At 45.0% G+C, this 27364-nt stretch overlaps 2 protein-coding genes and 1 long non-coding RNA gene across 7 annotated transcripts; 1 reads left to right on the top strand and 2 right to left on the bottom strand.

Annotated features, from left to right (window-relative positions):
* Positions 1 to 2522: 2522 nt before the first annotated feature.
* On the bottom strand, positions 2523 to 3593 carry LOC120673373. The gene is made up of 3 exons (XR_005674636.1): positions 3406 to 3593; positions 2980 to 3217; positions 2523 to 2893 (listed from the first exon to the last, which is right to left on the bottom strand). It is a non-coding gene; the product is annotated as an uncharacterized LOC120673373 (long non-coding RNA).
* A 1921-nt stretch (positions 3594 to 5514) lies between these two features.
* LOC120673372 (chaperone protein dnaJ 15-like) lies at positions 5515 to 18624 on the top strand. The gene is made up of 12 exons (XM_039954180.1): positions 5515 to 5682; positions 5774 to 5919; positions 7421 to 7544; positions 8919 to 9001; positions 9082 to 9193; positions 9279 to 9383; positions 14696 to 14746; positions 16410 to 16499; positions 16578 to 16686; positions 16763 to 16911; positions 16989 to 17042; positions 18134 to 18624. The coding sequence occupies exons 2-12, from the start codon at positions 5789 to 5791 to the stop codon at positions 18350 to 18352; spliced, it is 1227 nt and encodes a 408-aa protein (XP_039810114.1). The 5' UTR covers positions 5515 to 5682; positions 5774 to 5788; the 3' UTR covers positions 18353 to 18624.
* Positions 9315 to 26273, bottom strand: LOC120673370 (probable protein phosphatase 2C 3). 5 transcript variants are annotated; one of them, XM_039954177.1, is made up of 8 exons: positions 25779 to 26272; positions 25180 to 25351; positions 24934 to 25090; positions 23735 to 23798; positions 23473 to 23580; positions 23227 to 23352; positions 22864 to 23096; positions 9315 to 9855 (listed from the first exon to the last, which is right to left on the bottom strand). In XM_039954177.1, exons 1-8 carry the CDS (start codon positions 26166 to 26168, stop codon positions 9762 to 9764), a joined length of 1344 nt encoding a protein of 447 aa, XP_039810111.1. In that variant the 5' UTR covers positions 26169 to 26272; the 3' UTR covers positions 9315 to 9761. The 5 variants fall into 5 exon arrangements, with proteins under 5 accessions (XP_039810111.1, XP_039810109.1, XP_039810110.1 ...); XM_039954175.1 differs by lacking the exon at positions 9315 to 9855 and adding an exon at positions 20444 to 21017 and having other exon boundaries at positions 25779 to 26252; XM_039954176.1 differs by lacking the exon at positions 9315 to 9855 and adding an exon at positions 20444 to 21017 and having other exon boundaries at positions 24934 to 25087; positions 25779 to 26248.
* Positions 26274 to 27364: the final 1091 nt, after the last annotated feature.

The following is a 27364-nucleotide window of genomic DNA, read 5'->3' as shown; positions in this document are numbered from 1 at the left end:
CCGTGGCGAGCGGTCTCCGCCGGAGCGGGCCACCGGAGTGGACTTGGAGCGACCGTTGCTGACGATCTGATGAAGCATGCTACCAGACCTCATAGTAAGGTGTAAAGAAACCAAGCCTTATACTAGAAGGGAGCCCGGGACCTCTAAGGACAGCAGTCCTGGATACTAGAGTACTTGTAACAGGGTAGTGAAGTACGTAAACTTAGGGTACATTACCAGGCTAAGCTACGCGGAGCTTCTCTACCCCAGGATACAAGCACCACTTCTCCAGAGCAGGTCCTCAGGGGTCCGGACTGCCTTCCAGCTAGAAGGGGTGTCTTCACCTGACCATAAGCTAGCAACTTAACTTGGATTGTTAGCAACAAGGAAAACTCCGTTCAAGAGGAAAGAATAGTTAAACCAAGGCGAATAAATGTAATCAGGGTGGAGCCTAGGTAAAACTGAGAAAGAAAATCTCCTTTATTATTGTGGTTGTCACGGTATACATCAGTGGTCGGGATTACGAGGTCGGACCTCCACCGCTCCGGACCGTTTTTTGCCTGTTTGTGTGATAGGGCCAGAGGTCGGGTTTACAAGGTCGGACCTTGACCGCTTTGGACACACACGTAGGTGCCACGTTATTACAAAGGAGGAATTCTCTTAGTCTTTTCTTAGGAGTAACCTACGGCTGCACAATGTGTTCTTCGGAGGTGAAGGCGCCCTGGACGTGCCTGAACCGCATCATCCAGCATCACCTCGGGAGCTCGGGGGACCCCTCCTTGCCTTAAGAGCTGTCACATGCTTAGATGGCATGAGACAAATTCTTTGGCTTTGAATGGAAGAGGCCCCCTCCCCCTGCCGTCGCCGTTGCCGATGGAAACCAGAGCCCTTGCGCAGCAGATGGACCGGTGCGACGCGTGGAGAAGTGCGGTCGTTCGCCGGCTTGTCCTTGGTGCTAGCGCCAGGGGCCCCCGCGCGAGGTGGCGGGGTCCTGTCTGCAGCAGCACCGAGCAACGCTGAGGTGGATCTCCGGTGCTGGAGATGGCAGGACGACACGGTCCACTTCCTCCGGGATGGCCATCGGCTCCAGGCTCTATGTTGAGAGGAAGCCTTGAGCCGACACCATGCCACCGCAGAGGAGGTGTGGCCGTTGCTTCAGTGAAAACCTTGAGTCGACGTAGGGGCAGCAGCGCCCAGCGGCGCCTCCGCTGTGCGCCGCTACGCCGGCTCCGAGGTGTCGCAGTGGCGACGCACAGCAGGCGTCGCTGTCGTGCGCCGCCGCACCGAGGGCGTTGCCGCGCCGGTGCCAAGACAGGTGGAGTGAGTGTGGCCCTGCCTTCCTTCATCTTCAGGTTCGTCGTTGCAGAGGAAGAACACAGCCCAGAGGCCTGAAGATCCAACCTGCGCCTGACGGTCCCCACGGACGGCGCCAAAATGTTGTGGGGTTTCTAGGGGTACCCACAGCCGGGTGGCGGAACGCACCCACCTATTCCCAGTGAGGGAGTACTCGGGGAAGTACTAGGCGATGGGGCTGGATCTATGCTGAGACAAGGACTCAAGAACACACGATTTAGAGTGGTTCGGGCCGCCGGAGCGTAATACCCTACGTCCACTGGGAAATGTATTGTTCTTGGTGGTGTGTATGAACCTATCCTCTGTTGGCCTTGGCTCTTGCCCAGCCTTAGGTCTTCTAGCGGCGCCCCCTCCTTTTATAGATCAAGGGGGAGCGGATACATAGGACGTTGATGCCCCGACAGGTGGGCCCAACGTGACTGTGGCCACAGTGGTAGCGAATCTTTCCTCCAATATGCGTACTGCTGCTCCTCTGACTCAGGGGGGTCTTCTCTTGTCCCGTCAGCGAGGCGCCCGTTGGAGTAGCGTAGCTTGCAGCGTGGCCTGCTGAGGCTATTATGTAGCGTCATAATGGGCGAAGCCGAGCCGTCGTATCCATCTGTTACGGCAGGCTGGCAGATGCGGTATGGGCGGCGCCAGCGGCTCCACTGCCTTGGTAATACGCGATCAATAGTGTCCCCTGGTCAATGAAACGCCTCAGCTTCTGCCATATCAATGCAGACGTCCACCTACCGCAATGAATGCAATGGTGGGTGAATGTTAGTATGGAAACCCAAACGGCCATATCCTGCAGACACGTGGCGTCTCCAGACCACCCCGACGCGGGGTGCCGATTTCTTCCCTTAGTGAGGGGTCCGGTTATTATACAGGGGTCCGGGACCCATGAGGGGTCCGGGACCCTGTGGGGGTCCGGTCTCCTTGGGAGGTCCGGAGCCCCGGCTGCTCGCGCACGAGTTCCTGCCTCTTCCGGGACACGTGGTGTCTCCGGACCCTTCCCAACTGTGGAACGGTCCGGGCCATTACTGGGAGAACAGGACTCCGGACCGCAGGGGTCCGGCTGTTTGGATGTAGTTAAGGATAACTACAAGATCCTTGCCTAGACACAGCAAGAGGGGGTACCCCAGTCCTGGGGTACCGACATCATAGATTCACAGAGTTCACACAACACAGGCACAGGATCACCTTACAGGTTCAGATAACATCACAGAGTGGCCATAGAAGCGCCTAACAGGTTCATTTGGCATAAAGGTTCACAAATTGGCCACATATAAGCCTTACAAGTTCAGTGGATAAAATAACAGACATGTTCACAAACTTAACAAAATAAACAAAGTTGTTGACTTGAGGTGCTTCAGTTGTCGATGCCTTGATTAAGCCAATCCAACAGGCTCCTAACAACTCTAGGTGGTGGAGCAGTTAATTTTTTTTCTGTTTTTTCTTAGTTGGTGTCTTTTTCTTCTTGGGTGTATCCTTCTTCTTGGCTGGTGCCTTCTTGGCCGGTGCCTTCTTTTTCTTCTTCTGTTGAGGTGCTTCACTAGTGCCCTCATCTTCTTGTCGCGTCCTAGAATGCACAAATATATATGTAATCATGAAAACAAAACTTTGGCAAGAATTATTAAGGAACCTAACAAGCTCAAGCAATATTACCTCTTATTTTGGGGTTTAGTTTCAGTTTCTACAGCTTCATCTTCTTTTGGTTCTACCAGCTTGTAGGTCTTTTCAAAGTGTCCATGCCCTTTGCACCTCTTACATCTTACTTTCTTTTTGTTGGGATTTTTCTCTAGACATCCACTTAATAACCTTGCCTTCACTGTAGGTTCTACCGCCATCACTGGTAGTGGTGACAAAACCTTCAACTTTAATCTCTAAAGAAAACATGTCAACCCTAGCAGCAACCGAACAAGAGAAAAACCCAAGTCAACTCTACCAGCAAGCAACGATGAGGAAAAATCAAGTCAAACGACACTCAATCCTACTACATTCGAGCAAATCCCTTCTAATCCTACCGCAAGTCAGCGCATATCCATTCTAATCCCACCACGAGTCATCTACACACAGGCTCAATATCGGTACCTCATTGCTCCATCGTCCATGCTGCCCGCCTTCCTTGTCTTCAGTCCGCCTCGCTCTCCATCACTGGAGAAGAATGGATTCGTCCGCCGCCACCGTCGCCGTCTCCAATCACCGCGTCTAGGGTTAGGGATTGGGTCGGAGTTGAAGGGAGAGTGGGGATGGGGGACTCGCTAGCAGGTGGGTATAGGCTGAGAACATCTTATCCACTTGTATCAGGGGCAGCTTGGGCAATACGGGTTCGAATACACCTGCAGGTGGGCCTGACGTGCTGCTGGTGTAAAGCATGGCATATCTCAAATAAGTATCGAATTGTAATGGTGCCAATGCTATTAGTTGAATTCCAATGGTAGATCTCCAAATCGGCAGAATTGTAATGTCACCTATCTAAATAACCCCACTAAACTCATGCGCTTTCAATAATCAAGAGTAAAATGCACTGTGGGTCCTTAAACTAGTTGAGCCGTTCTGTTCAGGTCCATAAACTTTGAAAATGCATTTTTAGGTCCAGGATCTATTTAAGTGAGTCACTTGAGGTCCAAAACGCCTCCGACTGCCTCTGACCGTCTACGTGGACGGCCAACTCGGATCCAACATGGACTTAGATCCAACGTGGACTGCCTCTCTCTCTCTCTTCCTCCCCATCCCCTCCTCCAGCGTCCTTCCCGTGCCGCCGCCCCTACTCTGCTCCCTCCCTCGTCCGCCAGCGGGGGCAGAGAGCACCGCGTGGCCGTCGACCTCGTGCGCCGGTGGCCCGAGCGCACGCCGCCGCAGCTCCGCGAGCCCGCCATGGCCCGAGCGCGTGCTACCTCAGCTCCGCGAGCTCGCGGCTCTCCGGCCGCACCTCGCCTCGCCACGCCTCCACTGCAAGCGGCCGGCGCGCGCGCGCGAGCTGAGGGGGCGGAGGGGGAGGAGTGGCGCCGGCGATGGGGGCGCCTCGCCTCACCTCCGCTGCGCGACGGAGGGAGCAGGGGATGGCGAATGCCGGCCGCCATGGCCCCGCGGAGGACAGGCTTGACGGCGGAGCTCGGCTGCGGCCGAGCGCGAGCAGGCGGAGCTCAGGCGGGCACTGCGAGGACGGCGGAGGAGGAAGGGGACGGCACACGGTCTTCAAGGAGCTCTGCTTCGCTGCGCGAGGGAGGAGGAAGGGGGCGACGCGCGGTCTTCTAGGAGCTCTGCTCTGCTGAGCGAGGGAGGAGGAAGGGGACGGTGCGCGGTCTTCTAGGAGCTCTGCTCCGCTGCGCGAGGGAGGGGCCGGCCACCCGCCATGGAAGCGAGGAAGGAAGGGCCGGCATTCGCGACGCTCCTGGAGCGGCCTCCGCGTCCACCACACGACGCCTCTACGAGCCGCCTCCGCTCCACGGCCTCCGCGCGCCGCCTCCGCCCGGATGCTGCAGGCCGCACCACCGCCCGCCGCGGAACTCGATCCGCCGGCGTCCGCCCAAGCCCATGGCCGCCGGGAGGGAGGGAGAAGGAGGGGGCGGCTCCGCGCGGCGAGGGAGGAGGGAGGAGGGGGCTGCGCGCGCCGCCGTCGCCGCCATGGGCCTGGGCGCGCGTGCCGCCGCCGCTGGCCCTACGCGCGAGCCGCCGCCGCTGGCCCTGCGCGCGCGCCGCCGCCGCGGGCAGCGTGCACGCTCGCCGCCACCCCACGCCCCTGCCGCCGGAGGGGACGGGACGGCTCGCGGCCGGGGCAGGAAGGGAGGGCTGGGGCGGCTCGCCGCTAGGGAGAGAGGAGACGAAGGGAGGGAGGGCCGGGCCCCTGCTCGCCGGAGAGGGAGGAGGCGCCGAGAGAGCAAGGGGCGCCGCCGGCTAGAGGGAGGCGGAGGCGGAGGCGTGATGGAGGGGGAGGACGGGGAGAGAGAGGGGTGAACAATAAAAAGAAAATCCACGTCAGAGCCGACTTGGCGATCCACGTAGACGGTCAGAGCAGGTCAAGGGCGTTTTGGACCTCAATGGCTCACTTAAATAGATCCTGGACCTAGAAATGCATTTTCAAAATTCATGGACCTAAACAGAACAGGAGAATTAGTTTAAAGACATACAATGCATTTTACTCAATAATCAATCACCAATCCCCCCCCCCCCCCCCCGCTTTCACAGCACCGAATCCAAGGTTGAGGCGAAGGAAGGCCCAAACAAAATCAGAAAATTCCCCTTTGCAACAAGTTGCGGCTCGTGCTCTTGCTCCCCCGAGGCGTCTCGAACCCGTTCTGCCCCTGTTCGTCGTCTCCCCCTCCTCGGGAGGAGGCGGCGAGATCTGCCCGCTCCGGCGCCTGTGAGGTGAGCCATACCCAACCCCGATCTCATGTCGTTTTGGGCAGAGGCCGTGCATTTCCGTTTGTGACGGCTTTGGTGTTCCATCTATTGTTAGGGTTTTTGTCCCGGGATGGCGTCGTCGGGGAAGATGGAGGGGCCATCGGCGCCGGCGGTCCGCCGGGACCCCTACGAGGTGCTCAGCGTGCCCCGGGACTCCTCCGATCAGGAGATCAAGTCCGCCTACCGAAAGCTCGCACTCAAGTCGGTGCCCCCCTTTTCTTCCATGCTTTTGTTCATGTTGCTATGCAGTGTTAATTTATTCGCGCGCTTCAGAGGAAAAACAAGATGCTACTCCATTAGTTGTGCAGAATGCTTTATCTGGGTTTGTTTGCACCTTGCAGCAGGGGAAGTCACGTGGTCTGTGTATGCAAATATTACTATCGGACGCTATATATGTCATATTTGCGTATGCTTCACTTTATACTTGATTCTTGGTATCTGGAAAAGGACTCTTGAGCAATGAATGATTGATTGAATTAGCCCTGATTTGGTAGTTGTCAACAAAGCAAATCAATATGTCAGCTATAGTGTTGGAAATTTCTATTATCTCATGGTTTCTAAATTTTTCCATCCAGCTGTGATAGCAATGCTGTAATGCAGATACATCACTTTGGAAATAATACTCATGAGAGGTGCACTCAAATGATGATAGTGTAGTTCCTGTCTGCTTCTTAATGAGAAAGCAATGGAAAACATAATGGCAATCTTTTCAAGTCAATACAAAGAACTTTAGGCTTCAGATGTATATATTTCATGGCTTTTAATAATGCATTCTTATTGCGTTGAATAGATTCTATATGTTCTGAAAGACCCCTCCAATAATTTTGTTTGTTTCAGTTGAAAATGCTGTATCACTATCTGTAAACGATAATATTATACTTTCCTGTCTTCATAAATGATATTCCTGAAAAATCGTGTGTGCTAGTTATGTTTTTCTTAAATCATGTTAGAACCTACAATATGAAAAGAATTGCAAGCAAAAAATGATACAGCTAAGCATAGTGCCACAAAAATTAGTGCAAATATCTTGTTTCCACCCAATGTCCTAAATCTTAGTAACAGCTACTCTTTTGGTATTCAAGCCCTATTGACATTATATTATACTGCCCTTCTAACAGCTGTTTTTTATTAAATTATGGATTTATATATGTATACTCATTTACATTACAGAAAATAACAATCATCCTACAAACTACATAGTGACTAGAAAAAATATAGGTGTCAGCAGGAAACTAACTTCTATTTTTAGATGACCTTAGAAATTGGCTTAGCAGTAATGCCACTCAACCAATCTTTAAGCACATTTCTTCTTTTTGGAAAAATCCAAGCACATTTCTTTGAAGTCATGGTTGCTCTTACACCACGTGTATGCACTCTGTGACCCTTCATATAAGAAAGGAGGGTGGCTCCAGTGAAATATTAACGGGATATTGGGAGTGTTCATTCCATGGAAATAGTGTATGTTCTGCATTGCCTAGATTTTTAATGTTACTGCCCTTTTGTGTCAAAATGATTATTCCTTTAGTTATGAGGTATTTCTATGGTACCTTAAAATATCAAATACTGCCATCCCATTGCATCCAGCTTATTGAGAAATTATTTCTGCTGTTTCTATAGTGTTTATTATGCCTGAACTCTACAGTGCTGATGAATCCCTACCTTACTGTAGAATGATCATAATAATTCTTCTCATTGTTGACAGGTACCATCCTGATAAGAATGCAAGCAACCCAGAAGCATCAGAACTCTTCAAAGAAGTTGCATATTCTTATAGCATCTTGTCAGATCCTGAGAAAAGGAGGCAATATGATACTGCTGGTTTTGAGGTGCTGTTTTATCTTTGTCTTGTTGAATCTACCATACTATACTACAATTTTGTATTCCCTTCAATGCTTCTGCATTTTCTCACATTTTCGGATCTGTGTGATCAAAATTGCTAGATGCTAAGCCCTTAGTTTTTACTTTTATTTTAACTTTAAGTGTGTCAAAATGATTAAACTCTTAACAATGATATTTTGGTTGTTAGATATGCTCCAGCATCTTAGGGTACTGGAACTCTTTAATCATCTTTATATGTATATATTGAGTTTCAGCCATGTGTTTTTAGTAGGAAAGTTCTTTTGTATAAGTAATGACTATCCAGAGTTCATTGATTTTTCCTTTCGTAACTGAATTAGTTTTACTCAGCTGCTGAGGCTATCTTTTAACATGACAAAATGTTAGCACAGGGCGATGTCGATGTTATCTAATTAAGTGTAGTTAGGTTCATAATGAGAAATATTAGCTCCATATGGCAAGTGAACTGCGGTCTCTAATAAATCCACCTTTTCCTTGATTGTGACATTCTATATTTCATTGGAGTTGTTTGAATAGTGTAAGTTGGAAGCAAAGACTGGCAGATATCGGTCACTGGTTGTCAGGTATAGCTGTTCGTAGCCTATTCTGCTGAAGAAGGCCCTGCTTCTATTGTCTAGTCTTGTAGATCTCACCAAGGGGAGGACAAGAACGAGGGGAAGTTGGGCTAGAGAAGAGCACCGCAGGTGTTCCATCATGTGCCATTTGGTAAACAGAACACAGAAATGAGATAGAGACAAGGTGTGGAGTGAAAAATATGAAAGTAAAGGCTGAAGATTATTGGGAGGAGAGTAAATAGGTAGTGGTTGGGCCATGGGCAGATATATGTTGTTCACTGTTGGTGTTAGATTTGGGAATACCTGGTTATTTTAATGTCATATGTCTTTCTTAAATATGACCTTGTTACTATATTTTTTATTTAGTGGGCTAATCTTTGATTGGGAGGTGTCTTACCTTGCCAACAATGGTAAATTGATACTAAGGGTACTTGTACCATTTACCTGAACATTACTAATTCTGGATATATTATGCATTGGTAATGATCGTACCATGTTGCTTGGAGACCGAGTTTTTTCTTAAACTTGTAATTCAGACCATAAGCAGTTTGTAATTGGCATCTTGATGTAGCACTGGACATGATAATTGACATTGGTTCTTGTTATTTTGATGACATGAAAATTCAATGTGTGATGACATGTAAATTTCATATGTGATTGCTATGTTTCATTGTTTTTTTTTTCAAGAAAAAAAATGTTTCATTTGTTTAGCAGTGGACTAAATCTCTTGTTGAAAGATCAAGTTATGTATGAGATACTTCTGTTACATTTCTTATTTTCTTTTATCAGCTGTTAGAAAATGAAGGAATGGATATGGAGATTGATTTGTCCAATCTTGGAACTGTCAACACGATGTTTGCAGCACTTTTTAGGTAATTGTAGAATCAGGTATATTTATTTCTAGAATTAAATATCCTTATTTTGCTTTTGTAATAAATTTTACCACTTATAGCAAGCTTGGAGTTCCTATCAAGACCACAATATCTCCCACCGTGCTGGAAGAGGCTATGAATGGTACAGTTACAGTGAGACCACTCCCTGTTGGAACATCAGCTACCGGCAAGGTGAGTACTATTATTCTTGTTATAATATCTATAGTGTGATTACTCTTTTATCTTATATATATAATTACATCTTGTTTATTTATAGGTTGATAAGCAATGTGCTCATTTTTTTGGTGTAACGATAAGTGAAGAACAAGCTCATTCTGGAATAGTCGTCAGAGTCACTTCACCTGCACAAAGTAAATTTAAGGTATGAGATTGATTTTTCTTTATAAAATTCATTTGCTCTAGAACTAGAGCCTTTCTGTGTTCCTTTCTTTTGTGTCTCCTTCAATTTTCTTATCATTTGCACCACGGGCGAGCCCGAATTTCATTACCATGAGCAACGAAATTACAGCGAGATAAGTGCCAGCCAACGAAGGACCGTAAGTTTAAAGATCCCTAGTTACTCCCAACTGGGAGTGAAACCAAAACTAAAAGAGGTACCGACCGAGACCAAAGGAAACATGAAGGCACGCAGCAGAGGCGAAAACAACACTAGTGACAAAAAGGAAACCCGAGCTAGACAAGCTGATGCCTGCTTGATACAACTGCTAAAACACAGGAACAAGAGAGAGTGCCGTCCTCCTTACTGTCTTCTCGCAGGTGGAAGTGCAAGGCCGCCTGCTTGAGGGTCTCTGCACCAACCTCCAGCATCTCTTTGGCACTCCCCTTCTGCAGACCTGCCCAATAAGAAATGAAAGAACTTGCTGAGCAAATGATCTCCGTAGATCTAATTAGCTTCCCTTAAAAGGAGAATTTATTTCTGGTCAGCCAGATCACCCAGCAGATGGCCGAGAGACCAACCATGTGAAAGCTTCTGCCCTCTTTTAGAACATTTTGAATCCAGGCCCAGAATTGCCCAAAAGAAGTAGGTCCGGCTCCTAGGACATATGCAACCATGCTCCAGACATAATTTGCCATGGAGCATTCAAAGAAGAGATGAGGAATAGTCTCATTATCATTACAGAAGGGACATCTCTGATCGCCCAACCAATTTCTTTTGAGTAAGTTGTCCTTTCTTAAAATGGCATTGTGGTATATAAGCCATATCCAGATTTTTAATTTTTAGAGGTATCTTTGCTTTCCAAACGTACTTATAGTACACCCTGACCTCGTTAGAGCCAAGATGGGAGTACATGGATTTGGCAAAAAATACCCTGAATTTTCCCATTTCTACACTGGTATATCCTCCTCTTCGTTAAGAGCACAAGGAGCATATCACTCAAGAGTTCTCCACTGTTCTTGTAACTCGGCATCCAGCCAACACCTGAAGGTCAATCTCCAGTTGCGTTGGGCAATTTTTGCCACAGTAATTTTCTGTTCATTGCAGATCTCAAATAAAGCTGGGAATTTTTCATTTATAGGGGTGTTACCACACCAGGCATCCTGCCAGAAGTCAGCATTGGTGCCTTTACCAATCCTTATTTTTCTCCCCCTCAAGTAATTATCCCTGATGGAGAGTAGATCATTCCAAGAAGGTGAATTGGATTGCTTCCTTTTCAAATGAGAAACACAGGAGTTCTTCAAATAATTTTTCCTCACTATTTCAAATAATCTTGATTGATAGGAGCCTTAAGGATGGAGTCGTAGAGGTTAGAAGGCAAGGCGACCGGATTATCCTAATCCGGTTGGTAGTTGGAGATTCGGTTTTGAATGTGATCAGTGCCTATGCCCCTCAGGCAGGCCTTAGTGAGAGCACCAAGATGCAGTTCTGGGAAGATCTAGATAGCGTGGTTAGTACCGTGCCTACTAGCGAGAAACTCTTCATAGGAGGAGATCTCAATGGCCATGTGGGTGCGACTAATGTAGGGTTCGAGCGAGTGCACGGGGGTTTTGGGTATGGTAGCAGGAGTCAAGAGGGGGAGGATATGTTGAACTTCGCGTTAGCTCACGACTTGTTGATAGCGAATACCGTGTTTAAGAAGAGGGAATCCCATCTTGTGACGTTTCGTAGTGGACAACACTCGAGCCAGATCGACTTTATCCTTGCTAGGAGGGAGGATAGACATGATTGCTTAGATTGTAAGGTGATACTTGGGGAGTGTGTTGTCCCTCAACACAAGCTTGTGGTGGCGGACTTTCGTCTTCGGGTACGTGTCCACCGGGACAAACGTGCCAAGATTGCGAGAACAAAGTGGTGGAAGCTTAGAGGGGAAGCAGCACAAGCGTTTAAGGAAAGGATGCTAGGTGAGGGGCCTTGGGAAGAAGGAGAAGACGCAGATGACATGTGGCTAAAGATGGCAACATGTGTTCAGAAGGTGGCCTCAGAGGTGTTTGGCGTGAGTAGGGGAGGCAAACAGTAGGGGAAAGACACCTGGTGGTGGAATGACGAGGTGCAAAGGGCTATTAAGGAGAAGGAGTGTTTCAAGCGTCTCCACCTTGACAAAAGTGCAGCCAACATCGAGGCCTATAAATTAGCGAAGAGGGTTGCAAAGCGAGCTGTGAATGTAGCAAAGGGTAAGGCGTATGATGATCTGTATCAGCGGCTTTGCACGAAAGAAGGGGAGAATGACATTTATAGGATGGCTAGGATCCGCGAGCGGAAGACAAGGGACATCGACTAAATCAAATGCATTAAGGATGGTACAGATCGACTGCTAGTGAAGGATGAGGAGATCATGGATAGATAGAGTACTTCGACAAGTTGTTTAATGGGGAGAGTGAGGGCCCTACCTTTGAGTTAGATGACTCTTTTGACGATACCAACAGACGTTTTGTGAGGAGAATTCAGGAGGTAGAGATCCGGGAGGCTTTGAAGAGGATGAAGGGAGGTAAATCGATGGGCCCTGATGGTATCCCCATTGAGGTGTGGAGATGCCTAGGAGATAGAGCAATAGTATGGTTAACTAAGCTTTTTAATCTCATTTTTCGGTCAAACAAGATGCCGGAAGAATGGAGGAGAAGTATATTACTACCTATCTTCAAAAATAAGGGTGATGTTCAAAGTTGTACTAACTACCGTGCGATTAAGCTGATGAGCCATACGATGAAGCTTTGGGAGAGGGTTATCGAGCATCGCCTAAGAAGAGTGACAAGTGTGACCCAAAACCAATTTGGGTTCATGCCTGGAAGGTCAACCATGGAGGCGATTTTCTTAATACGACAATTGATGGAGAGATATAGGGAACAGAAGAAGGACTTGCACATGGTCTTCATTGACCTTGAGAAGGCATATGACAAAGTACCGAGAAATGTCATGTGGTGGGCCTTGGAGAAGCACAAAGTCCCAACTAAGTACATTACCCTCATTAAGGATATGTACAAGGATGCGACGACGTTTGTCCGGACATGTGATGGCAACACCACTGACTTTCCTATTAACATAGGCCTACACCAGGGGTCAGCATTGAGCCCTTATTTATTTGCTTTAGTGATGGATGAGGTCACAAGGGATATACAAGGTGAGATCCCTTGGTGTATGCTCTTTGCTGATGATGTGGTGCTAGTTGACGAGAGTAGGGCAGGGGTTAATAGGAAGTTAAAGCTGCGGAGACGCACGTTAGAGTCGATAGGGTTCAGACTTAGTAGGACCAAGACCGAGTACATGATGTGCGATTTCAGCGCGACTAGGCATGAGGGGGGAGACGTTAGTCTAGATGGATAAGTTGTGGTCCAGAAGGATACTTTTCGGTATTTAGGATCGGTGCTACAAAAGGTTGGCGACATTGATGAAGATGTTAGGCATAGAATTTCAGCTGGCTGGTTGAAATGGCGGCAAGCTTCTGGCATCATTTGTGACAAGAGGGTGCCACAAAAGCTAAAAGGCAAATTCTATAGGACAGCAATTCATCCGGTGATGCTATACGGTGCTGAATGTTGGCCTACAAAAAGGCGACATGTCCAGCAACTGAGTGTAGCAGAGATGCGGATGTTGCGGTGGTTTTGCGGGCACACAAGGAGGGATAGAATCCGAAACGAAGTTATTCGGGATAGGGTCGGAGTGGCACCAATTAAGGAGAAACTTACTCAGCATCGGTTGAGATGGTTTGGACATGTCCAACGAAGGCCTCCTGAGGCGCCGGTGCGTAATGGGGTTCTTGAGCGGGTCGACAATGTAAAGAGGGGTAGACGTAGACCTAAACTGACGTGGGATGAGTCGGTTAAGAGAGACCTTAAGGATTGGAATATCTCTAAAGAGATAGCTTTGAATAGGAGCGCTTGGAGACTAGCTATCAATGTGCCTGAACCTTGAACTTATTTCTTTCGGGTTTCATCTCTAGCCTACCCCAACTTGCTTGGGAAAAAAGGCTATGTTGTTGTTGTTATATTTCATGCCACAAACCTTCTCCCCTTTCCAGTGTCCACCACCATTTACAGAGTAGACCAATATTCCTTTTTCTTTGGTCTTTCACGCCCAGTCCCCCTTTCCTTCTTGTTTTACAAATTCTGGACCACTTGATAAGGTGGTATTTTCTTTTAGTCCCACCACCTTGCCAGAAGAACCTTTTTCTCACATCAACCTTCTTAATCACTGTTTTGGGAAGAAGGTACATAGACATTCAATATAAAGGGATACTACTCAAGCAAGCATTCAGTAAAGTCAATCTCCCACCAAGTGAAAGAGGTCCACCTTTCCAACCATCTAATCTTTTGTTAATTTTTTCAACAAGAGGTAGCCAGTCTGCCACTCGAAGACGAGACCTGGAGATAGGAACTCCTAGATATTTGATTGGCCACTTTCCAATAGCACAATTGAACATCTTCAAGAAAGTGTTTGATTTTTCTGAGTCCTGGTCAGTTAGGATCACTTCACTCTTCCCGAAGTTGGATCTTTAGGCCTGACATGCCCTCGTACAGATAAAGTAGGAATTTCATGTGTTGTGCATTTTCCAAATCATCTTGGAAACACAAGATCGTGTCGTCAGCATATTGAAGCAAAGCTACCCCATTCTGCACATATCCAGGAACCAGCCCTCCTATTAACTTGTTGCACTGCGAACGTCGAACACACTGACACCCTACAGATGTTGCTCAGAAAAATCGATTTGCACACTGGAGGTGCCCTAAGCCTTTTCAAAGTCAAGTTTTAGGATCAGACCTCCTTTTTTCCTTATAGTGTCACGGAGGATCTCATGGAGACTCATCACCCCCTCCATGATATTCTGCCTTTTAAGAAGGCTGTTTGACATCTGTTTAAAATTCTTTCTAGTATTTTTTTCCATCCTGAGCATCAGATTTTCGGTAAAAATTTTATAGACAACATTTAGTAAGCAAATGAGCCTGTATTGTTGTATTTTGTTGGCCTCTTTAGTCTTAAGGAGTAGAGTAATGATGCCATAATTTAGTCTTTCCATATCTAGATTGTGTCTATCAAATTCCTCAAACATAAGGAGCATGTCATATTTGATTACTTCCCAGCAGGTCTGGAAAAATTCCACAGGTATATGGTCAGGGCCTGGGGCTGTATTCCTCTCCATAGAAAAGATTGCATGCTTTACTTCCTCAGAGAATTTATTATCCAGCAGCTCACACTCCTCTTGGGAGACTTTTTCAATTTTCTTATCTATTTAATATATACAGCTTCTTTACTTTGAGCAAGAAGTTAATGGAGGTTATGGACTCGCTTTGCAGGTACTTTCTAATTGTGCTACTGTATTTTTAATATGCTTTGTTAGATTTGTACCAAGTATTTTCAATAGAATGGCATCTTCCGTAGGTTATGTAGGTTTAATTCCCATAGATTTACGACTTTCCTGAATGAATGTTATTGTTATACCCAGGGATCTTTAACTTTGGCTCTGGTGCTAGAAATCTTGAATATAGCTTTTTAGGGAACTGCAATTGCTATCATCATTATCATTACCTAAGTGATTGATATGTTTATATGCATACTTTCTTAACTCTACTCCCTCTATCCTGAAATGTAAGGCATTTTGGTTTATCCTAATTCAAATTGTTCCAAGTTTGACCAAGTTTATAGAAAAAAGTAATAACATTTTGAATGTCAAATGAGAATAATTAGATCCATTATGAAATATATTTTCTTAATTTACTTATTTGATGTGTTAGATGTTAGTATTCTTCTCTATAATTTGATCAAAGTTAGACTACTTTGACTTATAGGACAAAACAAAATGACTTACATTTCAGGACGGAGAGAGTAGGTGGTATAATGTTATGATACCTTTTCGAATTGAGACACATGTAATACTTGATCCACTTGACTTCATAGTTATTAGGACCAGACCTAACTGGCTGGTCCGACCGGTTGAACTGGGAACTTGAGTTCTCTTTGGTCCATTTGAGCTAAAAGACTGCCATGCAATCGAACCGGGCATATTCTGGTCGAACTGCTGGTTTTCTTTAGAAACCGCCTGGTTTTTGGTATAAGAAACTGGATAAAAGTGTGCTGGGTGCCAGGTGACTAGCAGCCGAGGTGGAAGGGGGCGGGCGGGGGTTGGGGGGGGTGGGGGGGGATGAAGAATAAATGTTTAAATATCGCATGGGGAAGGTTTGAACACCCAATGTCCTACTCTGGAACTACATATGAAATATAAACCTATTTAGACCGTTTTGAACGTGTGGTCTAACCGGTTGGACCAATGAACCATCGAAAGTTGTTCAATCACCGATCTGGTCCAAATAACTATGGTCGACATTTGGAATTTAGCTTAAGAATAAAAATCAACATTTCCTTACTTGAAATGCAACTGATTTACTGTATAATGGACAATTTATTTCACTTTGCTTATGTCTTCATTCATGGATGGGCGGGGTCATATGGATTACTTGTTTGTTTTGCCCTTGTTTTAGGGTTTCAAGATCTTTTTTTGTTTCATTCCATTTGTATTTCATATGTGCTGGGTGTAGTGGGAAGTGTGATAAAAGAAATTACCTGCTTAGTGAGGTAGGTGAAGGATGGTTTTGGCCTTCTGGGAGATCTTTCCATTGTATATTGTAGTCCCTCTAGTTTTTAAAATATGATGATAGGACAACTTAAGAACTTAAGTTGTGCTAACATCGTATCTTTAAAACCAGAGGGGTGGAGTACATTGTTTCTACTGGAAGTGATCATAAGGAAACGTGTTTTCAAGTGGTGATCCTAATTTTGCATTGGTATTCCTAAGATCATGGTATGGTTATGCAGTACGAATGGATAATGAATAACTGATAGTTTCTCAATTAATCTCCTTTCTATTTTCTGTGTATGCTCATGGTACATTTCAGATAAGAATAAGACATGCATTTAGAGTTCTATTTTAATATTATCTTCAGTTTTCCCTTTGATCTTCAGGAAGATAGTCAGAAGACTGGCAAGGTGACATCTGCAGGCATGTATTTCTTGCATTTCCAGGTGTACCGTATGGACTCAACAGTGAATGCGGTAAGTAACTCTATGGTCTGTTGTTAGTTGTTTTATGTAATGTAACTGATTTTGAGAATTTGTTTCTTACAACTGCAGTTGGCAATGGCCAAAGATCCTGAGGCCGCCTTCTTTAAAAGATTGGAAGGTCTCCAACCCTGCGAAGTGTCGGCTCTCAAATCTGGAACTCATATATTTGCTGTATATGGTCTGCATTCTTGCCATCTCCCTTTGTATTGTGATGCCATTCCTTTGCACTGAGCCATCCTAATTGATTTGTGCAGGTGATAATTTTTTCAAGCCAGCAAGCTATATGATTGAAGCAATGTGTGCTAAAAGTTATGAAGAGACAACAGAGAGGCTGAAGGAAATAGAATCCAAAATTCTAGCGAAGAGAAATGATCTGCGTCAATTTGAAACTGAGTACAGAAAAGTCAGTAACTATGTTTTCATTTTGTTAGTAATCATTCTTTTTGGTTTGTTTATCCATTTGAATAATATGGCTTCCAGGCTTTGGCACGATTTCAAGAAGTCACCAACAGATATACGCAAGAGAGAGAAGCGGTATGCCTATAGCTCCCTCACCCCCTCTCCTCTCATGTACAACTAGACAACATTGTGATGAGTTGATGAAAACTAGACAAGTAAGACACAGCTTACTGCTGTCCAAAAACCATTTGGTCCAACATAGGTAATGTAGTGAGTGGCTATGCATGGGTATAGCCTAGGGGTCCGAGTGATAAGCTATAGTGGTAAATCACACTAAAACATATGTAAGCCGAGAGTACAGATAGGTACGATTAATGTAGCTGCTTCTAAGGTTCAAACTTTCCTTGATGTGTTTAGCCGCCTCCTTAAGGCATAACAACTTATTGTGCATAGAAACTCAGAAATAATATCCCCTTTTCCTCGCTGCGACTGTTTAATGGATAATATTCTACACTTTCTTGTAACTGGTTGAAACTTGTGTAAAGATGATTCTTGTAGGTATATGCTATTTAACTCTGATAAAAATTGTGAAACTTATTGTTCTGTATGAGATAAATCATGTAGAATAGTCTCTGTGTCAGCTATTTGCAATCACGTTTTAAACAATGTATAGGGATAGTTGCAGCTACATTTCTGTTAGACAACTTGTCTGATTGAAATGACTTTACTGGATGCTGTAACAAGTTGACTAATAAATTCATAGTAAAGGCATGTGTCATTGCATTAATATTATTCTTATTGTAGCCTCTATGTTTTCGTCAATCATGTGTTTTCCTTTCCTTTTGGATATTCTTTTCATGTGTGCTGTTTTTGTGATTTGGATATGTGCGTGAAAACTGTGATTGCATTATGTGCACTTTTATCATTCTCATTGTTGCTTGACCTGGCCTCATGCTGTGTTCAAATCTGGCCACTTATTCACAGGAGTTAAAATGAGGCTTGCATGGTCAATGATGCATGCTTGCGCATGACTGAATAGGATCACATGAATTTCTAAATACTAATTATTGGGAGTTAATTTGTTAAATCTTATTAGATGTGTGCTTTGAACTCTTATATATGTAATACCCTGAATAGGATATGCCTTCAACAAGAAGGCTGTCTGACTGTCTGGTCTTTAATCTGAAGAATTGTTTGAAATGTGCTAAGTGTTGCACTATTTGCAGGTTGATGATATGCTGAGAGAGAGGGATAATATCCATTGCTCATTCACAACTGAACGAACTTTGGTAAACCCTGTTGGCGCTGGTAGTAGCAGCAGTAGGTATACCACAGAGCATAGCATCCCTGAGAGCCCTGAGAATGGTAGCGTAAATGGCAGAGACAAATCTGGCAAAAAGAAGTGGTTTAATCTAAACCTTGATAGATCTGACAAGAAAGCTTGAAGAGTCTTGCTGGAAATGGCATGTGTTTCACTTTGTTGTACATTTCAGAACCCTCTATTGTATTCATGCCTTATGAGCTGTTTGGTAGCCAATTCTTTGGGTTTTGTAGCATATAGGAGTTTTGGTACAGCATTTTAATGACATGTATTATCATCTTTAAATTCCTCCATTATCCCATGTTTCCCGGTTCATCTGAAAAGTTGTATTGGTGATGAATGTTCTTAAACTTATGTTTTGGTGTGTTTCGTAATGTTTGAGTGCATTTGAGATTATTTTGTTATTACACTAAAGTCTATTCAAAATAGGCTGTACTAGTGCAATTAATATAAAAATTCGTGTCATGAAATTGCATCGTAATTTTTCATAATGAACGCACCCAATCTCTACCATTAGATCCTAAACTGTGTTTTCTAATGTTGGTGCATTTATGACCATTTCATTACTACACTAAATTCTATGCAGTGCCTTGAATCTTTTCGCAATGAATGCTTCCGATCCACGCCACTTTGATTTTTGGTGTGCTTCGTAATGCTCAGGTGTATTTGGGATTTTTTCGTTATTGCATTAAACTCAATGAAAAACGGGCTGAAGTAGAGCAATTAATGCAAAAGTTTGTGGCATAAAGTTGTATAGAAATTTTTCGTAACGTATGTTTTGGTGTGTTTCATAATATTTGGGTAATTTTGGACTATTTAATTAAAGCACTAAACTCTATACAAAACTGACTGAACTGGTGCAATTAATGCAAAAGTTCGTACCACGAAGTCTTGTTAGAATTTTTTGCAACGAATGCACCCAATCCACACCATTGGACTCTAAACTCATGCTTTGGTGCGTTTTATAATGTTTTGGGGGGCATTTGGGACTGTTTTATTACTGCAGTAAACTCTATGCAAAATGGGCCGTACTGGTGCAATTAATGCAAAAGTTCGTGCCACGAAGTCGCGTTGGAACTTTTCGCTACGAACACACCTGATCCAAACCAATTTACCCTAAACTTAGATTTTGGTGCGTTTTGTAATGTTTGGATGCATTTGAGACCGTTTCCTTACTGAACTCTATGCAAAACAGGCCGACCTGATGCAAGTAGTGCAAAAATTCATGCCACGAAGTTGTGTCAGAACATTTTGTAATGAACACACCCGATCCACACTATTGGATCCTGAACTCAAACTTTGTTCGTAATGTTTTGGCTGCATTTGGAACTGTTCAATTACTGCACTAAACTCGGAGCGAAACAGACTGTACTGGTGCAATTAATACAAATGTTCGTGCCACAAAGTCGAGTCGGAATTTTTCACAACAATCGCACCCGATCCACACCATTGGACCCTACACTCATGTTTTGGTGCATTTCGTAATGTATGGTTCATTTCGGACTATTTCGTTGTTGCACTAAATATGATGAAAAACAGGCCGAACTAGAGCAATTAATTTAAAAGTTCGTGGCACAAAATTGCGTTGGAATTTTTCGCAACAAACGCTCCCGATCCACACTATTGGACCGCACATGTTTTAGTACGTTTCATAATTTTTGGGTTAATTTTGGACCATTTAATTAAAGAACTAAACTCTATGCAAAACTGACTAAACTGCTGCTCACTCCTGGTCAACTACATCCTCTAGTATATGGTGGCATTCTCGAGAACAACTATTACTTCTACTTCCAGGTGACAGTTCGAGGGATTGCACTCCAAACATCTTCTTGCATCGACATTATACGGCTACATCGTACAAGACCAATCGAATAGCATGTCTATTCCAACTTGTAACGGCACAACAGGTGTCTCCAACACCAATCCCGCCTCGGGGTGCAGACTGAGACTCCTGTGTTTCATTTTGCTTTTAGCTAAATATGTGTTAATCCTGAACACATGCACATGTTAATATCACTCACTAGTCATGGAAATGTTGCTGAAATATATATTTAATTTTGAAATTGAAATATGCCTGAAATTCTATAATTATCTAATACAGGAGAGAGGGTGAGCGAGGAAGGGAGAGAGATGAATGGCTCATACAGCCACACAGGGCTAGGAGAAACTGAACAAATGGGGTGCATTTTCTTAGTAGAAAAGCCAAGGGGTGGGGTGGCGAAAATGCAATAACTACATACTCTATTAGCAAAGGAACCAATGGGTGACAAATAAAGAATAGCTTAGCTATCATACTCACCTCCTGAGCAGTGAGCTACAGTTAGTCCATTCCTATAATAGAAGAGAAAGAAAAATGAAGGCATACCCTATTCACTCGCTTCACATTTCCTTTTGCCAAGAGCTACTTACATAGTCGGCTAGTTCCTCGCATAATAAAACAAAATAAAATGCAGCCTAAAAATTATCCAAACCACCTAAAAAATTAAGGAAATTTTCTGTAACGCAAGGTTCCTTGCTCACCAAGAAAAAAGAAGAGCGGGAAGCTACAATGGTGATCGGTTGCCGTTGACTACAGAACCTTGACTCCGCTGGGCCGTTTGCCTTCCATTGCATCCTTCTTGTCACGGCAATTAGAGCAGAGGAATGGGCCTTCCCATGGCCTGGAGCTTGAAGAGAAGATGGATCCAGCATGGACAGATATGCCTTCACTTGGTTCCAGGTCTACCTGGCAAATGGCGCATGTAAACAAACTTGAGGATGTATGCCCGCCATTCAAATCGGGACCTAACCTGCAGATACAGGTACATGAAAATTAGTGCTGCTCTATTGTGGATATCCCAAATGACAGGTAACAAAACATTTATAGCATTTCAATTTTAAATGATGTTTAGCACGCTAGTTCAACAGTACTAGTAGTAACAAGTTAGCGATGACAATGTATGCCAGTATGTGATTTTGCAGCCAGCAATGTAATTTCAGATTCAACAGAATCGAGCTATGCTGAGGTGACCAAACACCCCACCTCAAACCCAGGTGATCGCAAAAATTGGCTCCCTCCCCAGAAACTGAAAAACTGGGCAGTTCAAACCAAGTTCAGCAGCCCATTAACCTTCATATGGTCTATAGAGTACTGCAGGATTTCCCTTTGACATCCACTGTTTCCTAGATATTAATATTTCATGTCACTCTTATTGAGCATAGCCAACCTCTTAGAAGGTTTATTGACATGGGTTGAGTTCCAAAACCCATGCTGTTGAAACTGGGAGTGAGGTTTCAACCAGCTTCTTGTTCCAGGGAAATAATGTGAGGCAAACATAAGAGATCAAACACAAGATGTGTAGTATGCAGAAAATTAACCACTTGGAAAAAAAATAATATACAGCCTTACTGAATGCATGCTTCAGCATATACAATATAATGGATAGCATAGATAGAAAGCAACAACATAATGTTTAAATCTGAAAAACTAAAAATTGATTTCTCACATTAGAAAAACAAGACCAATGCCAAGGTCCATAATGAAGCTGTGAACAATAAAAGGGTACTGGCAGATAAAAGGAGCGCCCACATCATGGAGACACTGCATCCAGATTTTGCATATTCAGCCATCATGCTTATGAGCTTATAGCATCTACTTCACCTGTGCATTAACGGCATAGGATTGCGCTGTGAAGAAAAAATTGCACCATGGGTTGCAGCAAGGTGGTAAGGACTATACGCAGCATTTGCTTTTGTTTTTGTTTGTTTTTTTTTTTTGCATATTCAGCCAATGATGAGTGATATGCTAGTGATGAAAAGGTGCATTTGCTAGTACCATGTTTAAGTATGCTATTGGGTGCAGCAAGGAGCCGATAACTTGTGCGGAGAATTTCAATGGATCCAAAAGAAATGGTTGAAAAGAATCTAGGGCAATGTCTAGGGGCAAAAAAAGCGTGTTCAAACAACCACTACGAGGATCAAAACTGTGTTCCAAATGAGAATCTAACTTTCAAGGTTAAAGAAATAGAATCTAACTTCCACAAAATTGATTTGTGGAATTACCGATGTTTTCAAGGTTAATACAAAACCTTACCAGCACCAAAACTAGAGAGAAGGAACAATCAAACATTTCTTTTGATTAGCCAAAACTCCTTTTGTCAACATTTGAAATTTTACATACATAATTATAAGTTTGAAACACACTTAGCACTCAGTCAAATGGAATAGTCCTTAAAATCTGTAGGGAGTCACTTCGCTTGAAGAATTGAGATATCACAACTCCGAGAACCGTAGAGAAAACAACAAAACTCTGATCTGGATCATAAACAGTAGGTTGTGAGAACTAATAATACGTCAAACTGGTTTGAATCTACACAGAGGTTCCATATTAGAATTGATCAATGTTCAAGTCAGATGTTTAGCAATGACAGAACAATGAGGCGGGGAATGAATGAACTAGCTGTTACAATGAACTAATGTAGCTTACTAGGCTCCAACCTAGTTGGCATGTAATATATTTGTATAGTTCACAACAAAATACTACTGCAACCCCGTTGAAAGAAAACAAACCCTGCTACTGACACCTATAAACATGGAGCTAGTGCAAAAACACACATGAAGATTCTAAAAAAAACATTTGGAGAGAACCGATCTAACCTTTCTGAGAGCATGGCTGAACCCTCCTCAAATATCTCTTCAACAGCATCAGCCCCTGAATGCTGCTTAGTCAATTTCTGAGAAGGCTCCTTTGCTTTCTTTCTGAAGATTAACGATTTCAACTTGTTCATCTTTTTAGGTGGAGATGGAGGCCGTATTGTTTGACCAGGTGGGATTATGTCAACAACAATGCAAGTTGTATCATCCTTTAGCCCTCTTGTCCTGAGCGCCTCCTAAATGATTATTACAAACATGTGGTTGGTAAGAAAAACACGTCTGGTGATAAAACAATTGTTACTGGCAACCATAAAAAGCATCATCAAGGCTAAACAAGAATCTATAACCTAGTTTTGAACCATTCACCTTAACGACTTGCTTTGCAGCAAGCTCAGCAGGCAATCCTCTGCAAGACTTAGCAGCTGCCTCTGAGGATAATGCATCCCAAATGCCGTCTGAGGCAATGATAAGTCTTCCTCCAGCATTTGACAACTAAGGGAAAGAAGAAAAATGAACCAAGTCAACCAAATAGCATATTGATGGATAGCATCTACATGGAGAGTGATGTGATAGGTAGGAGAATTTCTGACATTTATGAAAACAATAGAGTACCTTCACTTGCTTCACATAAGGAATAGGAACAATAAATTCACCAACATCAATATCTCCAATGGATCTTGATAGGCATAGTCCTCCTGGCCAGCATCGTAGTGGGCCAATCTTGTAACAGGGTAGGGCAATTGTTATGTTGTTTTCTAATCCTTGAAATGTTAAGCTACTAGTATTTAAGGCATGGTATGATACATATAGCATAGAAAGGTAGCATGTAAAATCCTATTTTTTGACAGAAGAAATGCATTAAGTGAGAGCACACCTCAGCTCCACCAACAACACTAAGCCTTCCAACTTCACCTCCGCTTGCTGTAACGCGTTCCCTCCTGCCATTATTTCACGTGATAGTTTTGGTAAAGCAAAAATAACCATTTATTATTTTTCCAGCCAAACAATTGGTCAACAATAATATCCACACTAGCACACAAAGCAAGAACATTAAGAATTGCTACCGATTATAGTTCATCAAACCAAGTCTTTTACTTTTGAATATTGGGAACTAATACAAGCTAATATAGTAATTAGTAACTTCTATTAATAGTGCTGGCATGCTCCAATTAATGTCTGGAAATAGTAACAAGGTTTTTAAAGCGGTAAGGCGAGGCGAGGCGATGTGCCACCGCTCAGACGCCTAGGCGATAAGGCGTGAGGCGAGGCGACGCCTTATTTGCCTGTAAAACACATTCATTTACCTCTAAAACACATACATTTAACTGTAAAAGAAAAGGGAAAATAGAGGATCACTGGGCCTAGAGGTGCAAAACAGGCCCATCAAGTCAGCCCAACCCAGTTGAACCCATCTCCCTCCTCCACCTTATCGCAACCCTACCAGCCACCTGTGCCTCTCTCGGTCTCTCCCTCCCATCCCCTATCCCGCCGCCTCTGCCTCTCCTTAGATCCTGCCGCCTCTGCCTCTCCTCCTCCGACCGCGTCGTCGCCGCCGCCTGCCCTCGTCCACCTCCTCCTCCTCAGCCGCTGCCGCTGCCATCCTCCGCCTCTGCCTCCTCCGTCGCCGCCCACCCCTGCCTCCTCCGCCGCCCGCCTCTGCTTCCTCCGCCGCCAGCCCCTGCCTCCGCCCGATGCAAGACCGGAGGAGGAGGAGGGGGAGGAAGGACAGGAGACGGCGGCGCAGCTCCCTCCCCAGGTGGCGGCACTGGAACGCCGGCCAAGGCGAGGAATGGAAAGGCGACGCCGACGCCCAGCTTTTTTTCCCGCTCGGACGCCTAGGCGACGCCTTAAAAACCATGAATAGTAACATAGAAATGGGGAGGAGTAATTGCTGCATGAAGAGGTGTGAACATTGAAAGCAACTAGCAATTGATTACATACAGCTGATTTAGTAACAAACAAAAGCACACATAATCCCAATTCCAGATGAAGCAATGGAGAAAATTGTTGGCATGCAATTTTACCGGCAAAATACCATATCAGCACATAATTTGGAAACCAACTAATACTCACTCCTCAACATTTTCTTCTAGTCTGTGATCCACAGTAAGCAAAGAAACAGTCCCGCCCTGAGCATCTAAAATACAGCGAGAATCGCCAACAGAGGCAACAGTGATAGTCCATCCATCAATTATCACAAAAGTAGCAGTTGTGCCAGAAGTTTGGCCTGCTAAACATCCAAAAAGGAGAAATTCATCAGCATTCCTGATAGCTTATAGGGCAGGAGTAATTGGAAAAATAATGATTGCAGGTACATGCCTTTGCTCTGGAACTCCTTGTCAGTCTTAACAAACCCTGCGACCAGTGCTTGGGGCAACGCATGCAACCACTCCTCCCTGGACAGCCCACGTGGCATCGCACTGAGGACATGGTTGAGCAAATTGTCCCTTGTGTATATTGCGGCGGCGTTACCATTATGGCCATCAAGTACCTGAAGAAAGAGAAACGTACTATTAGCGCTTGGCGCCACTCCAGTCTACACATGTCACTTCTAGCGTCAAGCATTCTGCATTATTGACCACCCATGGAACAGTTAAGTGTGTAATTGCGAATTCTGAGCTCATGGCTCCATGCCCTAGGTCCTAAACAGCGAACAGGCCTACTAAGATCTGCAGCAGAGGACAATTTTTCAGCGACCACCCTGATAGATGCAAAGCAAACTCCAAGCTACCAATGCAGCACAGTTGCTAAGGCGAGCGAATCGAAGCTCGCTAGCTCGATATTTGGCTAATTCCGAGTTCCAAATCAACAGATGCAGAATAGCTCGGTACTTTTGCTGCAATTCAACCCACTAGGTGACCAAGATTAGAGAGATGGATGCCTAGAGAGCGGAGACGCGAGATGGGTGAGTTACTCACGGCAAAAACGGCGAAGGTCTGGTGCGGCGAGGCCGCGGAGGAGGAAGCAGACGTGGAAGGTCGCGGGCAGTCCGTCCTCAACAGGAAGAAGTCCTCGCCCTTTTTGGACTGCGCGGCGCACCCGTAACGCAGCAGCGGGCGCTGCCGCCGCGCCTCCTCCTCCGCTGGCTCCCCACCCACGCCGGAGCCTCCTGCGTCCTCGTCGCGCGCGCAGATCCTGGTCCCGCCGCCGCCGCCGGCGCAGGCGCGGCGCTCGGTGCGGGCCTCCTCCTTGATGAGCGCGGCGAGCGGCACGAGCCCGCTCCCTCCGCCCTGGCGCCGGTGCTGGTGGTGGTGCGCCGCCGCCGAAGACGACGACGACATTCCCCTGCCCCTCGACCCGTCCCTCATCGGATCGAGGCGCGCTGGGGGGCGGGGGGAGGCAAGGAAAAGGGGGTGGAACCATATGGAGGCGAGACGCGGTTTTGGTTTTATTATGGCGGATTGTATTTATATTCATATGTGCAAAATTATCTTACATGACAGGAATTAAATGAGGAAGGAGAAGAGAGCCATCGCCTCCTTCGTCGACACTGCAGGCTCGTGCTCCCACGGAAGTCGCCGGCCCAATCTCCCGTTGTACCATGAGAGCTGACAGCTGAGTCGTCGATGGTGAGGGAATCCCGTGCGCGCGGCAGACACTTCGACGCGATCCATAGACCCACCATGGGATCGATCCAGACGAAACGAGATGTAAGTTTATTTCAAATTTTAAATTTCCATTACTATGTCATATTATAAAAATATGTGCAGATATTAATTCGCAGCATTACTTGACTGCAGTCTACGTGGGTAACCAGCACCGGACGTTTGACGTCTTTGTCGCCGTGTTTGACCAGCTGACACCAGACAGTGTGTTGACAGCCATAAATTTACATTCTAAGCCGTCAACTTCTTCGGAAATAACATGAGCTCTGCACTATATTTCATTCATATATTATTTAATTCTAACGAGTTTCACGAGTTTTGGATGAGTTTTGATTTCAGAACTAAGTATACCAAAATTGAGCAGAAAAGGGGAAAATCCCAGACCGCCTGGCCTCTCCTAGGCCGGCCGCCTGGCACCTCCACAGACAAGGCCCCGGCTTCGAACCAGTAACAATGTGACACAATAAAGAGGCTCTAAGTCGAGGGTCAGGACTTGGTTCAACTGGAAACACCGAAAGGCCTCAACACTCATCCAAAGATTCACAAGGCAGCCCAAGAGCACAAAAATTGCAGAAACCCACTTCCCTGATGGATGTTCAAGAGCAGAGCCATGCCTCGGCCAAGTCAAAGACCGAGATAGGCCAGAGGGAGGCCGGCCGGCCTAGCAACTGCAACACCGACGCAAAACCAACTGCCAACTGTAACACCCGGTTTATAAAAGGACATAAATCGAGCAATCATATACGTGACAGGATCAAGTCACACGTATATACAACAGAATGAACAATATATCACAGCACATATCACGTAAAAAGATATAATAAAGCGAGTACGAATGTTATTTATTACATTAATGACAAAATGTCTGATACAGCGGAAGCGTAAAGTACATATACGAG

The sequence above is a fragment of the Panicum virgatum genome, chromosome 5N (assembly GCF_016808335.1).
Source record: "Panicum virgatum strain AP13 chromosome 5N, P.virgatum_v5, whole genome shotgun sequence".
Taxonomy (NCBI): Eukaryota; Viridiplantae; Streptophyta; class Magnoliopsida; order Poales; family Poaceae; genus Panicum; species Panicum virgatum.
The sequence above is the reverse complement of the archived record's forward strand: the minus strand, read 5'-3'. Positions and strand labels throughout refer to the sequence as shown.

Coding starts and splice junctions, on each gene's coding strand:
- LOC120673370 (XM_039954175.1), bottom strand. CDS start 26,168: ATGAGGGACGGGTCGAGGGGCAGGGGAATGTCGTCGTCGTCTTCGGCG. Junction 25,352..25,778: donor AGACCTTCGCCGTTTTTGCC/GTGAGTAACTCA, acceptor CTCTTTCTTCAG/GTACTTGATGGCCATAATGG. Junction 25,091..25,179: donor CAAGGAGTTCCAGAGCAAAG/GCATGTACCTGC, acceptor TTGGATGTTTAG/CAGGCCAAACTTCTGGCACA.
- LOC120673372 (XM_039954180.1), top strand. CDS start 5,789: ATGGCGTCGTCGGGGAAGATGGAGGGGCCATCGGCGCCGGCGGTCCGC. Junction 16,912..16,988: donor TTGAAACTGAGTACAGAAAA/GTCAGTAACTAT, acceptor TATGGCTTCCAG/GCTTTGGCACGATTTCAAGA. Junction 17,043..18,133: donor ATACGCAAGAGAGAGAAGCG/GTATGCCTATAG, acceptor CACTATTTGCAG/GTTGATGATATGCTGAGAGA.